Raw genomic sequence first — 17082 nt, forward strand, 5'->3', positions numbered from 1 at the left:
GCTGAAAGTGGAATTCGAATCAACAGTAAATTTCAAAAGAGAATTGGATAAATACTTGAAAGGAGAAAAAAAAGAGCTATGGGGAAAGAGCAGGGCAGTGGGCCTCTTTGGATAGCTCTACCGTACAGCCAGCTCAGGTATGATGGGATTTGTTTTGTTTCATTCTATGGATTCCCTCTGAAAAATGATGCTGTCTGTATAAAGATTTTATTGCTATCAGGATGGCTTACGTTTCTTACGCATTCACCGTAGGGATATGCTGCTCCTCGATAAAATGTAATGCATGAACAGAAGCTTCCAGACATTTAATCTACACACATGGAACAGATGCTAACCTTACGACAGATGTCAACATTCTAGTGCCTCAATTTCCAAAGGGACAACAAAATAGGATACCAGCAAGGTCACTCCACCTCAGTATTATTGCACACTACCCTCATCACATGCTGCCATTATAAAACTAGGCCAGAATGTAATCAATGAGCTGCACCCTGGAACAAAGTCAGTAGTGGAAAGCAAAGATCTAGATAAATTCACATCAAAACTACAGATGGATAATGGTTGGACAGCACAGTAAGAATGTCAGGGTTCTGTAATTCCAAGCATAGAAGCTCTAAACTTGGGTTTTGAAAGAACACGCTCTTGAATTTGCTCAAATATTAATCTGATTGGCCTTAGCAACATTCTGAAAGTAGTGATCAATTAAATATCAATTTAGAAATCTAACAAATGTTTAAAGAATAAACTATATTTCAGTATCATTTGCATTGATTTATTTAGGTGTAGACTGCAAGTAATTTCTTGCTTCATTCAGTCCTCAAAATTTCAAGACCACAAGAACACATTTTAGAATAGGCAATTGGTGGAAGAGCATGCTATTTATTTTCTAATACCACCGAACTGCAAGTTTGAAGTCCCAATTCAATTACTGCTGCAAATTTCCATTAAATATAGTTTCACAGACAACCATAAGAATGGCTAGTCTGAAAAGCAGAAATACAATCTTCTCAATTGGTCTCAACATCCTCAACTTTGGGAGTGGTGGAAGGGGAAGCTATGAGCAGAGAAAGGAAGAAACTTGTGCTCCTAAGTCAATGAAAAAGATAACCATAGACACACCAATTAGGGACAGTTTTTTAAAATATGTTAAGCAAAAAAATTGATAAAATCCTATTTTTCCTATATGCTTACAATATGGAAGTTGCACAGGTGACAGCAGAAAAAGGAACTCATCTAAAATCAGAGGTGAGGCAGATCCTTCCTCATCTAGTTAATATAATGGCAGTTTACCACTGATCCGGGGCATTAAAAGTAAAACTTTTTATTCCCAGCACTGCCATTTCCTTGTCAAAAAATGCATACTACAAACACTGCATTACATTATGGCTGAAATACAGACCAATATTTGAAGACAAACTGCTGCCTGAAATTTATAATACTTCCAACAGAAGCAATACAACTCTCCCATACCTCGAACGTGACATTCAATCCTCTTAACTTGTAGAATAAATGCTGCATTCAAGAGCTCACTACTTCAAAACAACATTTTTGTTGCACCAAAGGTGGCAAGAATTACAATGATTGAATATTATTGCTGTTGCATAGCTAAGAAATTTAGTTTACACAATTGGCCTTTAAACTGCATGAAAATTCTTATTGCAAAATGCCAGCATATACGGTCCTCAAACAAGTGACACACTACTCAACCCTCCCTTAAACTATATTGTGATCTTGCTAAATATTATTGCAAAACATCTGGACAATGACAGCCAGCACTACTAACAACACAACTACCTTATTTGTTCATGGGTAATAAATTAAAACTTACTTTGTGAGAGTAATGGGGATCCATGATGCGTGCCAGACCAAAATCCCCTATTTTCAGCACCAGATCCTCAGTGTTAATGAAGAGATTAGCCGGTTTGAGATCTCTGTGCAGAACATTAGCTGAATGGATGTATTTTAGCCCACGAAGCAGCTGGTACATGAAGAGCCTAGCATGCTCTTCTGAGAATGGACCCTGTTCCAACAGCTTCGCTAGATCGGTTTCCATGTACTCTTGAACAATGTATACTGAATTCAGTTCTGTGATGGCACCCACATCATCAGACATCGGTATCCCACTTGGACCCAAAATCTCAAACACTTTCACTATGTTATCATTGTCAAGTCGTCGGATGATTTTGATCTCTCGCAAGGCATGTTTGACACTCTGTGGGTCACTCAGGACAATTTTCTTGACAGCCACTCGCTTGTCACTGTCATTGTCCACAGCAGAGAAAACCAGGCCATTGCCACCATACCCTAGTGGCTTCAAGTCCATATACCGAGCACCCAAATCAAAACCATGAATGTTCATTAAACTTCCAAACTTTTCTGCCATGTTGATAACCCTCAAGCTTTCCTCTTCTATCAGATGGCCAATCCTATGTCAAAACTAAACTATTGAAAAATCAGCTTCCACAACAAAGAGAGCAAGCCAACCTTAACCTTTTTTTAACTTCAAGATATTTTCTCTTTGAAATGTGTGCGCCATCTATCCTAGCTGAATAAGGTCAGCTCTGTTCCCAGATGAATCCCTCCTTTCAAGAATAAACAGCTTGCAGAATAGAAATTCGGGTCTGACCTATGTCAGTAAATGTTAGGCTTCTAATTCAAAAAGGGCATCCCTGCAGACATTAAAAATTAAACTAAAGTTTGATTGCAACGGAATGAACTTCAACAGACAGATGCATCCAAACTACTGTTGTAAACAGGCTAACATTTAACAGGGTGTGTGAGAATACATATATGTGTTATAAACCTCTATTGACATCCTCCTCATAGTGCAGATACATTCAGTGTAAGACTGGTCCTGAGCAGCGTCATTCTACAGTGCTGATGAGCACTTTTTCTTTCCTTTTAACTATAACTGGATACGCAATGAACTTGTGGCAGCTTTTCTATCTCTAAAAGATGGCTCCCGTTAATGATCGGGTGGCTCCAGCTCACCGCAGTCACAATCAAAGCTATCATCCATTTTATACTTGGACAACCTATAAAACAAAAAGAAAATGAAATGTTAAGGAATGGATCCACAGTCTTTGTATCAAACAATTGTAATCATACTGAATAGCAGAGTCTGCTTTTTCTCAATTTTCCACTGCATTCACTTTTTAGAGGGGAGGAGAAAACAAATCAACTAATAATCCATAGGCTTGCAATTTTCTTTACTTAATAATACAAGATACCACAGATGTGTTGCAGAGACTGTAAGGTATACAAGTGCCAATCAGCTAAATATTTTCTTGTGTGAGGTGTGCCTCTCCCTTGATTTTCTGGCTTTACAACCCAAATAGAAATAGTGGTGTAAACAGTGACAGGAATCTTCTTGAAATGCCGCGCTGTAGTATAAACCAGAGGGCAGCAGTCACTTCTATTTAAAGATCTGAGTATCAGTTTGCAAACTTTGAAATTAGGGAGCTGAATAAACCAAGGGGATAAAAAGAAAAACAAAAAATTAATGATTTGGTCAACTTTGGAATTTAAGCTATTCAATTCCAATTTATAACAGACTAGGGTACTTCGTCCTTCAGTACATTCAGCATAATCTTTCCTTACAATTAATTTGCATGTTTGATTCACTTACACATCAAGACATTTATTATACAGAAGCTGGGAGGAGAAATTGAGTTGAATAGAACAATGTCTCCCATCACACTTCAGCTTACATCAAAAGATTAGCAGCATGGAAAATAGCTCCAGTTTTATCATTTATCTATGAAATGTACTGTACAAGAATATATTTGTAAAATACTTGAACACATCTGTGGACAAAGCCAAATCCATAGATTCACAAAAGATAAGGTTTTAAACTATTTAGGGACAGAAAATATATTTAAATGGGAATTTGAAATTGAAAAAATTCATTGTTACCACATAATTAGCAAGTAGATTTGAACTATTTCTCCAGAATGTCTATACAGTAACCAAAGATTATTCTATATGCATTTAGGTGTTTGGAGCACTAGTTCTGTACATTCACCATTGGCAGTTTGGAGACAACAGGAAGTTTGAAGAAAAACATTTGTTGCGTGGTGATGCAAAAAAAAACTTGCTATTTTAGTACTGAAAACAGAATCTTAGCTTAGGCAGCAAAGGAAAGTTTGATATTTAATTGCTGCTTACAAGTTTCAAATCAAGGTGGTTGCCTTGAAGGTCTTGACACCAGACTGATTCCCACTCATCACAGACTCACTCTTGCTGCACAGGATTAATAATTTTTTAAAAAATCTATTGGCAACTAGAATCTGCAAATAAGGATGTCTAGATTAAAAATCGTATAACTCTGGTTGGATAAACAAAATGGACCACAAAATGTCCAAGTTCCAGGAGTATTTTTGCACACCACGCAAACTGTTAGGCTAAAATAATTCAAGTCATTTTGCACGCTTTATTATTCAGGTCAGGTTTCTTCCCCAATTATCAGGCATATAATCTTAATGGAATAAAATTAATTGAGCACAAAATAAATCTTTTAGCTCCTGTGGGTTAAATATTAAGCAGGGTAAACACTCAATTTACCCAAATCTCCCCTTCTGGATTTAATACATGACAGAACAGATGGTTCGTAGAAACAGATAAACAAGCAAACATGTCTAACGTTTGCATTTCATTTTTGAAGCAAAAAATTAGATTTAGAATGAGCTCTCTCTCATCCCTGCCCATAAATATACCCATCATATCTGTCCAATGAATTGCCACACACCAAAGAGCATCTTGTATGTATTTTAATCTGGTTCCAGGGGTTAAAAATAGAAACTGTATGAATATATTTGAATTATTTAATGCTACAAAATAGAACACAGATACAATGAAAATTTCATTAAAATGGCATAAGGAAAACATTAGTTATCCTAGAACTCAAAAGGCAATTTACGGCTCATTTCTTTATCCAAACATTGCACAGGCCTAGAGCTTGCTCCACAGCTGCAACTGCAAAATTAGACCCAAAAATGTGGCCATGTTACAACCATTTTGCCAATGTCAAAAATGCTTAAGAATCTTTCCAATCTCAGCAGAATACACTTGAATGCAAAATATTTTAATGCTATAGCAAATTTTTCAGCTATGAATATGGATAAAATTGATCTAACGTACAACCAAGTTCTTTAATTTCCTGTGTCTTTGCAGCTCCTTGAATAAATGTAATAACTACTGCTGTTCAGGTTGGGTGAAGTCAACATCCTGGAGGTTACCACTGACCAGAAACTTAACTGAATCAGCCATCTAAATATTGTGGCTACAAGAGCAGGTGGTGAGTAACTCACCTCCTTTACTCCCCAAAGGCCATCTACACGGCACAAGACTGGAGCGTGATGGAATACTTCCCCACTTGCCTGGATGAGTGCAACTCCAACACCACTCAAGAAGCTCAATACCATCCAGGACAAAGCAGCCCGCTTGACTGGCACCCATCCACCACTTAAACATTCAATCCCTCCACCATGGGTGCACAGTGGCAGGAGTATGCAACATCTGCAAGATGCACTGCAGCAACTCACCACGGTTCCTTTGACAGAACTTTCCAAACCCGCGGCCTCCACCGCCTAGAAGAACAAGGCAACAGGTGCATGGGAATGCCACCACCTCCAAGTCATACACCATCCTTACTTGAAACGATATTGCCCTCCTTTAGTCACTGGGTCAAAATCCTGGAACTCGCTCCCTAACAGCACTGTGGGCGTACCTACTCTCCATGGACTGCAGCGGTGCAAAGCGGTGGCTCAACACCATTTTCTCAAGGGCAATTAGGGATGGGCTCACATCCCATGAACAAAGAAAAAGATTCACTTTGTATGGATTTGTCAACTGATCAATGGATGGGTGCATATCTCGTCAATCTGATGAAAATGTAAGGTAATTTTGTGTTGATGCAACACCATAGGTAGGAGTATATGCTTTACATATATTCAATCATTAACCCATGATGACAGATTTCCACCAGATATTTTCTTTCATGTAGTAAACATTACTTTGAGGGCCCTGCTCTTCTATCAAATCTTATTCTCCTCTATTAGTCACACTTCATATTTTGCACAGATCAAAACAATTCGGAAACAGTTTCTTTGACAATACCAACCACTTACACAATTTTTAGGTGTACAAATAGTTGCCCTCTCCCATTACATTTTCCCACACACATTCTTCCAACTCAATTGCCACAATTAATCCTAAATATTAGCTTAAAAGTTGTTCAAGAACAAGATTAAAACTCTATAATTATTAGGACTTTCACACACATCTTAGTTTCCTGCTTCAGTTTCCTATTCACCAAGAATGCAAGTGCTGAATGTAGGGAAAAAGGTGGACACAGTGACACCACCCCACAATGTTAGTCTCAACATCAATAAACACACTACATTTTTATAATATGTCAGTCATATTTGTTCAGGATTATTAGTTCAGGATAGCAATAAGGCAAGTTATTACAATCATGGTTTGGAGTTTATAAACTTGGCACATTTTGTGGAGAGGGGTCAAGAAAATTTCCAATCAGGTAAGCAGAAACTCTAAGCAGTGGTGAGAAAGCTCCTCACAATACAACCAGAATAATAAAAGCATCCTCTGGAACTTGGTAACAGTGACTAAGCAGAATATCATTTCATCTTTAATAAATGGATTTGAATTTCATTTTCTTAGAGGTCTTTCATAACTGACAGGTCTCCTTTTTCATGAATTATATACTGATTTTAATATGGCAGATAAACAATCGGACAAGGAATGAGAAAAATCTAGATGATCAGTCATAAACGACTTATGATGCCTCCTGTGTATGTTTTAAATTAACCTACAATGTATTATTTATTCTGTTAATACTTTCCTCATACATGGGTTATTCAGAACCTCACAACACGTATTTTCAAGGTCAACCAGTAACTGCAACAAATATGCAGTGTAATGCAACTTTACATAATACACACCTTTCACTTTGGCCTGTGTATTTAGGAAATGTGGTAGCCCATATAATCCCATCAACCCTGCCAAAAATGGCATACTTCAATACTTCAATCATGCGCCCTGGCAAGAGCTACAAGGCAGCATTAAAGAAAATAGGTTTATTTTTTGCACTTCCTGTTGCTATCAGTTCGGTTCATGTGACAAAACTAAAACGAAATTTACTGGAATGGAAAGCTCTTGGTTGCTTCAAATATCTCCATAATTTTAAACCACCCTTTGCTGAAGCGCTCACTTGTCACATTTAAGGCAGAGAAACAACCCCCATTCATAATATTACAATTTCACATCACAATTACAATGTGAAATTTCCGATCGCAGCACAGAATCTGGTGTCGTGATACTGTGAAGAATAGGTAGCATTTGGTGTACTATCAGTCGGAACATTTACCTCTGAAGACAGGAGAAAGAGGACTGCTACCCAATGTGTTTATTTTCTTCTACTTCCAACTACAATCTTCACAAAAAAATCCAAATATTTCATTCAGCATCTGACCAAACGCTGCAAACTTCACACACACTGCCTCCTAGTACATCAACCATGCAGTCCTCCAACCCAAAGGAATCGCCACCAGAACTGAATAGGATCACTTTTTTTTTTGCATATGCACACTAGTTGCAGAAACAAGGAATATTCTAATCATCACACTATGATACCCCTTTACCCATTACCTGTAAATTACGTATGAAACCACGCTGTGTGTAATATCACGACTTATAACTATATTGAATCAAATTATCTGACTTCAAAAAACCCACTGCTCCATTCCGTATTTAATATATCACGTATTGACCACGCTTTCCCCACTTTGTTAAATACGGACATTTAAAACTGAAATTCATAGGAATGAATCTAAAATAGTTAACTCAAAGGGAAAGCCCATTTGCCAATGCTCACTCGGTGTTCTCTGTTTGGAAAGTAATTTTCAGTGAAGAATTACCCTCCGGCAAAAAAAATCCCCAACAGGGAAATTCATCACATGGCTGACTAATCCAACACAGTTTCTCTCCATTGCAATGAGGTCAAATATCACACATAATCTGAACTCAATTCTAAATCCGAGAATTGTGCCCAAAGAAAAAATTAAAAGTTGCCAATATTTCCTCGAACATTAAGACGACCATTATGGACCGCTACTTCTGATCATAGCCACACTTTAGCACTTGAAAGAAATCAGGTGGACTCAAAATTATGTTTCAGAGCAAGTTACTGAAGCATTCCCGTAGAACATGACACATCTGAGACATTGCCTGGTGTGGCCATTCACACCCGGTATTAGCGTCATAGGAAAATAAACCGCAACTTTTGTTAGAAAAAAAACCCCATATGAGTCACATGAAAATGAGCCACGTCGTCGCCTACGAGCAAGCCGAATAGTTGACGTTTCACCGCCCTGGAAATATTACTCACTGTCTGGAGGACTTCAATTTTACTTATCTGCGCTGGGGGGGATGGCGAGCAAAATTTACTTTCCTATAACAATGAAAGGTATTGAATTGAGAATCATTGATGTGGTCGGGATTGCTGCCGGGGAGAGTTACAATTCTTGCGCAAAATCACCTAAAAGTACGCTACAATGTGGAAAACAACGTGGTAACACTGAAATGATTTTTTTTACAGTCCCAGAAAGTATTTACTTTTATTGCATGAAACACAATTGCTGCATTTTAAAAAAAAAGTTAAAAGGATTGCTGAAAACCTAAAATCCCAAGAATTAACTCAATTCAAATGGGGTGGGATTCAGGTCCAAATGAGGCGCCTTGTTGGAGCCTCACCTCGTGTTTCTGAACAATGAGAGTCAGGAGTCCGGAGCCGCAGCCGGAGAGACACAATGCGGCACATCCCTATGGGGGCTGTAACAGCTTAGCCTTCCCTGGCTGTGGTCACTGTGACACGAACAATAACCTCAGCCGGTGCTAGTGCCCGCACACTCTTTGGGTTTTTAAACGACAGGCTCGTCTTCATTTCCCCCAACATACACTAAAAACAATTGCGAGGAATTGATAGGAACCCGTGCCGATCCACCACACTTGATAAAGCAGACCTACCAAACTTGATTGTAATTTAAAAGTCCCGCCCCCGCCGCGCGTTGATAGGTCGGGAACCCCCACCCATTGCAACCGGCGCTGTCTCCGATTGGCTCGCGTTACTGTCAATCACTCCAACTCAGCGGCTGGAGAATTTTTCTCACCCCGTCGTTCAATAAAAAAGCCGGTTCGATGGGAAATTCCCCGCGTCCCGAGTAAAGTATCGGAGTGAAGCCACTTCTGTGACCGGGGGAATGGCGGAAAAGTGCGAGGGGAAAGCGCGGTGTCGCCCTCAGCCGCCCCCCGGGGCCCCTTTCACTCGCAGACAAAGGACAGCGCGGCCTAAAGAGAGTGAGACTGAGTCCGACCCCCTCACACAGAAAATCAAAGCCGGTACACCGACTGCCGCACCGTTAACTTACTCGGCGTCCCAAAAGCATAAGGAAAGCTTCCAGTGCAGCCCCACTGCTCAGTTCCCCCGTCACCTAAGCCGCAGCGACCGAGACCCACCATCCAGCGCGCGGCGTCACCGCTACCCGACAGGCCCTGCGCGCTGGGCAGCCGGCGGGAAGTTCAAACCCGCGCAACCTCCCCCCCCCCACTGCTTAAAACAGCAGGCAGCAATCCCCAGCCTGGTTATTTCCATCCTCCCACTTACACATTCCCCACTACAATCCTTTTTTGAAAAAAACTTACGTGACATTGAAAATGCAAATAACAGAAACAAGTGCAAATATGTATTCGGGCGCAGCAAATGCTCGGATAGTTATTACGCCTCTGTCATATTAACCTGCCGCAGGTTAAATGTTTGAAATGGAGAGCAAATATCTTCAGTTTTCACCGCTACCGTAAACTTCTTTTTTGAAATGTTTACGGATCTAAACATTCGCTTTTTCTTTGTACAATTGCAGATGCATCTGCCTCTCACCTTCGGTGGGTGCTGTCAATTTTATAATTTGGCCTGACTCGCGCATATGTTCAACAAGGTCTGCTTTACTCTTCACTTAATCTATAAAGTTCACATAAAAGTCCAGTTGGAAGCATCTTTATTCTGTGCCTAGTGCCTAGTTCATACAACACGACAAAAATGATGAAATAACATAGATTACCATAGTAACTACAGATACAATGAAGTGACCAAACAATGAATTAAATGGGTATTGTTTTTTGAAGTTGCACTGTAATCTGACACGGTTACGTAATGTTGCCCGTGTCAGATTGTGCCATTTGCTCTCACCATTGTCATCAAAAGAACAGTATCCAAAGCAGCGGACCTGAACAATGAACGTTCAATTGCACCTTTAAATATCTGTCTATATGAAGAGATAACCTACTACCTTTAATAGTTGTTTCTTGATTTGTTTTATTTCCTTAGGAATTTAGGTCGACTAAGAATATTCCGTACTACCGGAGCTAATGCAGTTACATTTCAAACATTACTCTGGATTAAAGGGGAAAACCTGACTATATGGAAGAGATGTTGCTTGCAGTCCAAATCTGTTTTACATTAGAAGCATGGACAACGTTATATTAAAGACCAACAACAATGTCAGGGTATTTTTTTGGTGAGGCTATTCATTCCATTAAGTAGCATCAGCTTTTTCATACTTTAGCTAAGTATCATAACACACATACTCTTGGACACAACTAGAAGGGGAATAAGGAAAATTCTTATCTATCTATATATATATATATATATATATATATAATTATTTATGTTGTAACTGGATTTGGAAAATAGATAGCTGGCATGACATGTCAGATTCATGCACTGAATAATTGCTTATAGGTCAGAGAAATGTATTAATGGTTTAAACTTAACCAGCGAGGAAACCACTTTAACCTCTCTTGAACATGCACAGCCACTTTATAAGCAAAAACAAATGAGGATTAAAAAATGAAACGGCGTGTCAAACTTCTGAACAATATTACCAATTGACGAGATGCTGATTGCACACACCAGTTAACAGCGAACAAAACAGTAACAATTCACTTAACTCCAATTGACTTACGAACGACAATAGGCGCTTTCAAGAGGCGAGCTACATGTAGCCATTAGAATGACTGCAACCTGGAACACGCAAATGCAAGGACAGTTGCAACCAATTTGCCAATAGCAATCAACGTTATCCGAGATATAGCCGGTAGAGCCAGAAATATACGTGTTTCACAATCATTCCAATAACTTAAAAGTTGGCATGTTTGTTATGAAGCGGCTTACCATTTTTGGCGTTTGATATCGGTAATTCAAGCACTGTGCTCTATTTACTAAAGTTTAACATGCAACCGGGCGAAAAGAATCCTCGTTTTCAAGAACCGAACGATCACTAGTTCTTTAATTTGGGTACTCTTTCTTCATTCATTTACTATAAGTCAAAGCCACTGTGAGTAGCGAGTGCTAGCCGAATTGAAATTGCGATTGCAGCAGCTGCTGCTGGTTTTACTGTATCGGAGGCGGCGCTTGTATCAGTTTCAGTGTCAATGTCATTGTCAGTGTCAAACCTGCAGTGACGCATCGAGCTCGTAAACAGAGAGCCAGCCCACATCCCCCCGCGTCTTACACAATTGCCGTTGCCCGCAAAACACAGCAGAAAGACGAAATACTGCTGTTTTTTTTCCTCTTCCATGTGTCATTCTGTTAAAAGTGGGGGGGAAAGGCATCGAGTTTAATTCCTCTCTCAGAAACATGTAGAAACTGGTCGGAAACAGCCCCTACTGATACTTCAAATACATATAAAACACAGAAAATGCTGGAAAAACTCAGCAGGTGTGGCAGCATCTGTGAGGAGAGTATCAGAGTTAACGTTTCAGGTCAAAACTGACAAGAGTTATTTCGGGTTTATGGGTCATCTGCAGCAAGTTTGACTATCCATAACTCAATGTACGGAATTACTAGTCTCGATCAGGTTTCAAGGTTAGGGGACGTGGGGGCAGGGGGACTTCTCGTCGCTTCTTAAAATTGTGTAAAGCAAGATATCCCAATCCGCCGGATATAAATAATCTGATGCACGTGTTGTGGATGTACTTTATACTCATCATGTCCGCTTAGTTCAGTGATTTAACAACTCCCGAGTACGGCTGCCTTCCATTGTCCTGGGTTTAACTGGATTCTCACCTAGTGTGCTTTAATAAGGTTTTTTCCCCCGTATTGAGTAATTTAGATCGTAGGACAGCGCCGTCTGTGTGCCAGCTCGCAGAGTTGATATCGCCAAAAGCTGCCTCCGTTATCCAGATGGCAGATTCATAGAGCCGTATTATTGTAAGGGGTAAAGCAAGGTTGTCCACTGCTATAATAAAAGCAAAATACTGCGGATGCTGGAAATCTGAAATAAAAACAAGAAATGCTGGAAATACTCAGCAGGTCTAGCAGCATCTGTGGAGAGAGAAGCAGAGTTAACGTTTCAGGTCAGTGACCCTTCTTCAGACTGCTGATGTCCAACTGCTACCTGACCTATCCCATGATATGTTGGATGCTGTTGTATGGAATGTTCCCAGAGCGTCCTTCTGGACATATTTCTGGAAGAATTAGCCGTGCTCCTCTCCTAAACGATGTCTTGTTGGCTGAGGATTTAATACACTCTACTCTTGAACAAAAAAAATAGTGCTAGAAATGCTCAGCAGGTCTGGCAGCATAGCGGAGAGAGAAACAGAGTTAATGTTTCAGGTCTGTGACCTTTCATCAGAACTAACAAAGGTTAGAAATGTAATAGGCTTTAAGCAAGGGGAAGGGAGGGGAGGGGGGTGGAGAGAAGAACAAAAGGGATGGTGTGTGTTAGGGCAGAGGGCAGGAGAGATTAAATGACAAAGATGTCACAGAATAAAAGGCAAAGAATTAGTCCAGAGAGAGTGCATCTCCAGTATTTTGCTTCTAGTCTTGAAAACTCCATTCTAGATTTTCTGATTGGCACTTGTTTGACATCCATGTTAACTAATTTTGGGTAACATAAAACAAACTCAGAAAATGTTGGAAATATTCAGCAGGTCAGGCAGTATCTGTGGAGCAACTGTCATCAACCTGAAATGTTAACTCTTTTTCTCTCTCCACAGATGCTGCCTGGCCAGCTAATTATTTCCAGCATTCTCTGCATTTCAGATTTCCAGGATCTGCAGTATGTTGCTTTTGTTTTTCATGTTAGGTAATTATTTGGAGAAATGAATGGGTCTGCAGTTTGATAAGTCTCCGGGACCTGATATCCGACATCCCTGAGTGTTGATAGAGGTAGCTTTGGAGATAGTGGATACATTGGTGATCATCTTCCAAAATTCTATAGATTCTGGAATGGTTCCTGCAGATTGGAAGATAGCACTATTTAAGAAGGGAGGGAGAGAGAGAAAACAGGGAACTACAGACCTGTTAGTCTTACATTAGTAGTAGGGAAATTGCTAGAATCTATTCTAAAGGATGTGATAAATGGACACTTGGATAATAATGATCTGATTGAGGATAGTCAACATGGATTTATGAATGGGAAATCATGTTTGATGAACCTGTTGGATTTTTTTGAAGATGATACTAACAGAATTGATAAAGGGGAGTTGGTGGACATGGTATACTTGGATTTTCAGAAGGCTTTTGATGAAGTCCCCCACAGGAGGTTGGTTAGCAAAATTAAAGCACATGGGATAGGAGGTAATATACTGGCATGGATTAAGGATTGTTTAACAGGCAGAAAGCATAGAGTAAGAATAAACAGGTCATTCTCGTATTGGTAGGCTGTGACTAGTGGGGTACTGCAAGGATCAGTACTTGGGCCCCAGCTGTTCACAATAGAAATCAATGATTTGGATATGGGGACCAAATGTAATATTTCCAACTTCACGGATGACACAAAACTAGGTGGGAATGTGTGTTGTGAGGAAAATGCAAAGTGGCTTCAAGGGGATTGGACAGACTTAGTGAGTGGGCAAGAACATGGCATGGAATATAATGTGGAACAATGTGAGATTATCCAATTTGGTAGGAGGAATAGATGTGCAGAGTATTTCTTAAATGGTAAGAGATTAGAAAGTGTAGATGTACAAAGGGACCTGGGTGTCCTTGTCAATTAGTCACTGAAAGCTAACATGCAGGTGCAGCAAGCAATTAGGAAGGCTAATGATATGTTAGCCTTTATCGCAAGAGGATTTGAGTACAGGAGTAGAGAAGTCTTGCTTCAATTGTAGAGATCCTTGGTTAGACCGCACCTGGAGTACCGAGTGCAGTTTTGGTCTCCTTAGGAAGGATATTATTGCCATAGAGGGAGTGCAACGATGGTTCATCATACTTAGTCCCAGGATGGTGGGACTGTCCTATGAAGAGAGATTGGGGAAACTGGGCCTGTATTCTCTAGAGATTTGAAGAATGAGAGGTGATCTAATTGAAACCTACAAAATACTCAAAGGAATAGACAGGGTAGATGCAGGTAAGCAGTTTCCCCTGGCTGTGGAGTATAGAACTGGGGACACAATTTCAAAATAAGGGGGAAGGCACTTAGGACTGAGACGAGGAGAAACTTCTTTACTCAGTGTGTTGTGAATCTTTGGAATGCTTTACCCCAGAGGGCTGTGGAAGCTCAGTCATTGAGTATATTTAAAGCAGAGATTGACAGATTTCTAAATACCAATGACATAAAGGGATATGGGGATAGTGTGGGCAAATGCATTGAAGTGGATGATCAGCCATGATAGTATTGAATGGCAGGACAGGCTCAATGGGTTGAATGGCCTATGTTCCTATGTAAATGTTAGTGTTAATAATACATCAACTGGAACATTTAGGTTTCAGTAAACACTGGTACAGAGTGGTGCATGTTCACAAGTACAGTATTATGTATTTCCCCAGCTCAAGAAGGAATTTCAAAGGAAATTGAATGGAAGCACGTGTATGCAAATGAGAAAGCTGAAGCATTTGCAACAATCTTCAGCCAGAAGTGTCAAATGGATGATCCTGCTTGGCCTCCTCCTGAGGTTCCCAGCATCACAGATGCCAGTCTTCAGCCAATCCAGTTCACTCCACATGATATCTAGAAATGGCTGAAGGCACAGAATACAGCAAATGCTATGGGCCCTGATAACATCCCAGCTGCAGTGCTGAAGACTGAAGTGGGGGGTGGGGGGGCGACTCTCTATTGGCTGTAGTCATACCTAACACAAAGAAAGATGGTTGTGATTGTTGGACACCAACCATCTCAGCCTCAGGACATTGCTGCAGGAGTTCCTCAGGGTAGTATCCGAGGCCCAACTTCAGCTGCTTCATCAATGATATTCTCTCCAACCTAAGGTCAGAAGTGGGGATCTTCACTGATGATTGCACAGTATTCATTTGCATTTGCAACTCCTCAGATAATGAAGTAGCCCTTGTCCAAATACAGCAAGACCTGGGCAACATCAGGCTTGGCAAGAAACATTCGCATTACACAAGTGCCAGTTAATTACTATCTCCAACAAGATAAAATCTAACCACCCGCCACACCCCTCCACCCCCACCAACCCTTGACATTCAACAGGATTGCCATCATCAAATACCCCACCATCAACATTCTGGGGATCATCATTGACCAGAAACTTAACTGGATGAGCCACATAAATACTGTGGGTACACGAGCAGATCAGAGGCTGAGTATTCTGTAGTGAGTAGCTCCTAACTCCCTAAAGCCTGTTCACCATCTATAAGGAGGATTGGATAAGGAAAAAAAAGGAGGCTTATGGCAGATTCAGAGCGTTGAAAACAGCGGAGGCCCTAGAGGAGTATAGAAAGTGTAGGAGGTTACTTAAAAAGGTAATTTGGAGAGCGAAGTATGGGACATAAAAAAACACTGGCGGGCAAGATAAAGGAAAATTTCAAGGCATTTTATAAGTATATTAAGGGCAAGAGGATAACCAGGGAAAGAGTAGGGCCCATTAGGGACCAGAGTGGCAGTCTGTGTGTGGAGCCAGAGGACATAAGTGAGGTTTTAAATGATTACTTTTCATCAGTGTTCACTATGGAGAAGGACGATGTAAGTTTAGAGATCAGGGAAGGGGATTGTGATATAGTTGAACAAACTAGCATTGAAAGGGAGGAAGTATTAGCTGTTTTAGCGGGATTAAAAGTGGATAAATCCCCAGGCCCAGATGAGATGTATCCCAGGCTGTTATGTCAGGCAAGGGATGAGATAGCAGGGGCTCTGACACAAATTTTCAAATCCTTCCTGGCCACAGGAGAGGTACCAGAGAACTGAAGGACAGCGAATATGTACCATTATTCAAGAAGCGTAGCAGGGATAAACCAGGTAATTACAGGCCAGTGAGTCTAACATCAGTGGTAGGGAAACTATTGGAAAAAATTCTGAGGGACAGGATTAATCTCCACTCAGAGAGACAGGGATTAATCAGGAATAGTCAGCATGGCTTTGTCAGGGGGAGATCGTGTCTAACAAATTTGATTGAATTTTTTGAGCTGGTGACAAGATGTGTAGATGAGGGTAAAGCAGTTGATGTAGTCTACATGGACTTCAGTAAGGCTTTTGATAAGGTCCCGCATGGGAGATTGGTTAAGAAGATAAGAGCCCAAGGGATCCAGGGCAAATTGGCAAATTGGATCCAAAATTGGCTTAGTGGCAGGAGGCAGAGGATGATGGTCGAGGGTTGATTTTGCGAGTGGAAGCCTGTGACCAGTGGTATACTGCAGGGATTGCAGCTGGGACCCTTGCTGTGTGTAGTGTACATTGATGATTTAGACGTGAATATAGGAGGTATGATCAGTAAGTTCGCAGATGACACGAAAATTGGTGGTGTTGTAAATAGTGAGGAGGAAAGCCTTAGGTTACAGAACACTATAGATGGGCCGGTAAGATGGGTGGAGCAGTGGCAAATGGAATTTAACCCTGAGAAGTGCGAGGTGATGCATTTTGGGAGGACTAATGAAGCAAGGGAATATTCAATGGATGTTAGGACCCTAGGAAGTACAGAGGGTCTGAAGGACCTAGGTGTTCTTGTCCATAGATCACTGAAGGCAGCAGCATAGGTAGATTAGGTGGTTAGGAAGGCACATGGGATACTTGCCTTTATTAGCCGAGGCATAGAATATAAGTGCAGGGA

At 40.6% G+C, this 17082-nt stretch overlaps 1 protein-coding gene across 3 annotated transcripts in view; it reads right to left on the minus strand.

The window, feature by feature from the left end:
• Window positions 1-17082, minus strand: part of mapk6 (mitogen-activated protein kinase 6) — a 50027-nt gene that overhangs the window by 14720 nt on the left and 18225 nt on the right. Inside the window, exons 1-2 of one of the 3 annotated variants that reach the window (XM_068017990.1) lie at window positions 11246-11483; window positions 1829-3035 (exon numbers count right to left, since the gene is read on the minus strand). In XM_068017990.1, coding sequence (XP_067874091.1) covers window positions 1829-2383 — 555 coding nt within the window. In that variant the 5' untranslated portion in view covers window positions 2384-3035; window positions 11246-11483. Of the gene's footprint in view, window positions 1-1828; window positions 3036-9446; window positions 9555-11245; window positions 11484-17082 lie in introns of those variants that run through there. The other 2 variants (XM_068017991.1, XM_068017992.1) reach the window with 2 other exon arrangements.

This window comes from Heterodontus francisci, chromosome 38 (genome assembly GCF_036365525.1).
Source record: "Heterodontus francisci isolate sHetFra1 chromosome 38, sHetFra1.hap1, whole genome shotgun sequence".
Taxonomy (NCBI): domain Eukaryota; kingdom Metazoa; phylum Chordata; class Chondrichthyes; order Heterodontiformes; family Heterodontidae; genus Heterodontus; species Heterodontus francisci.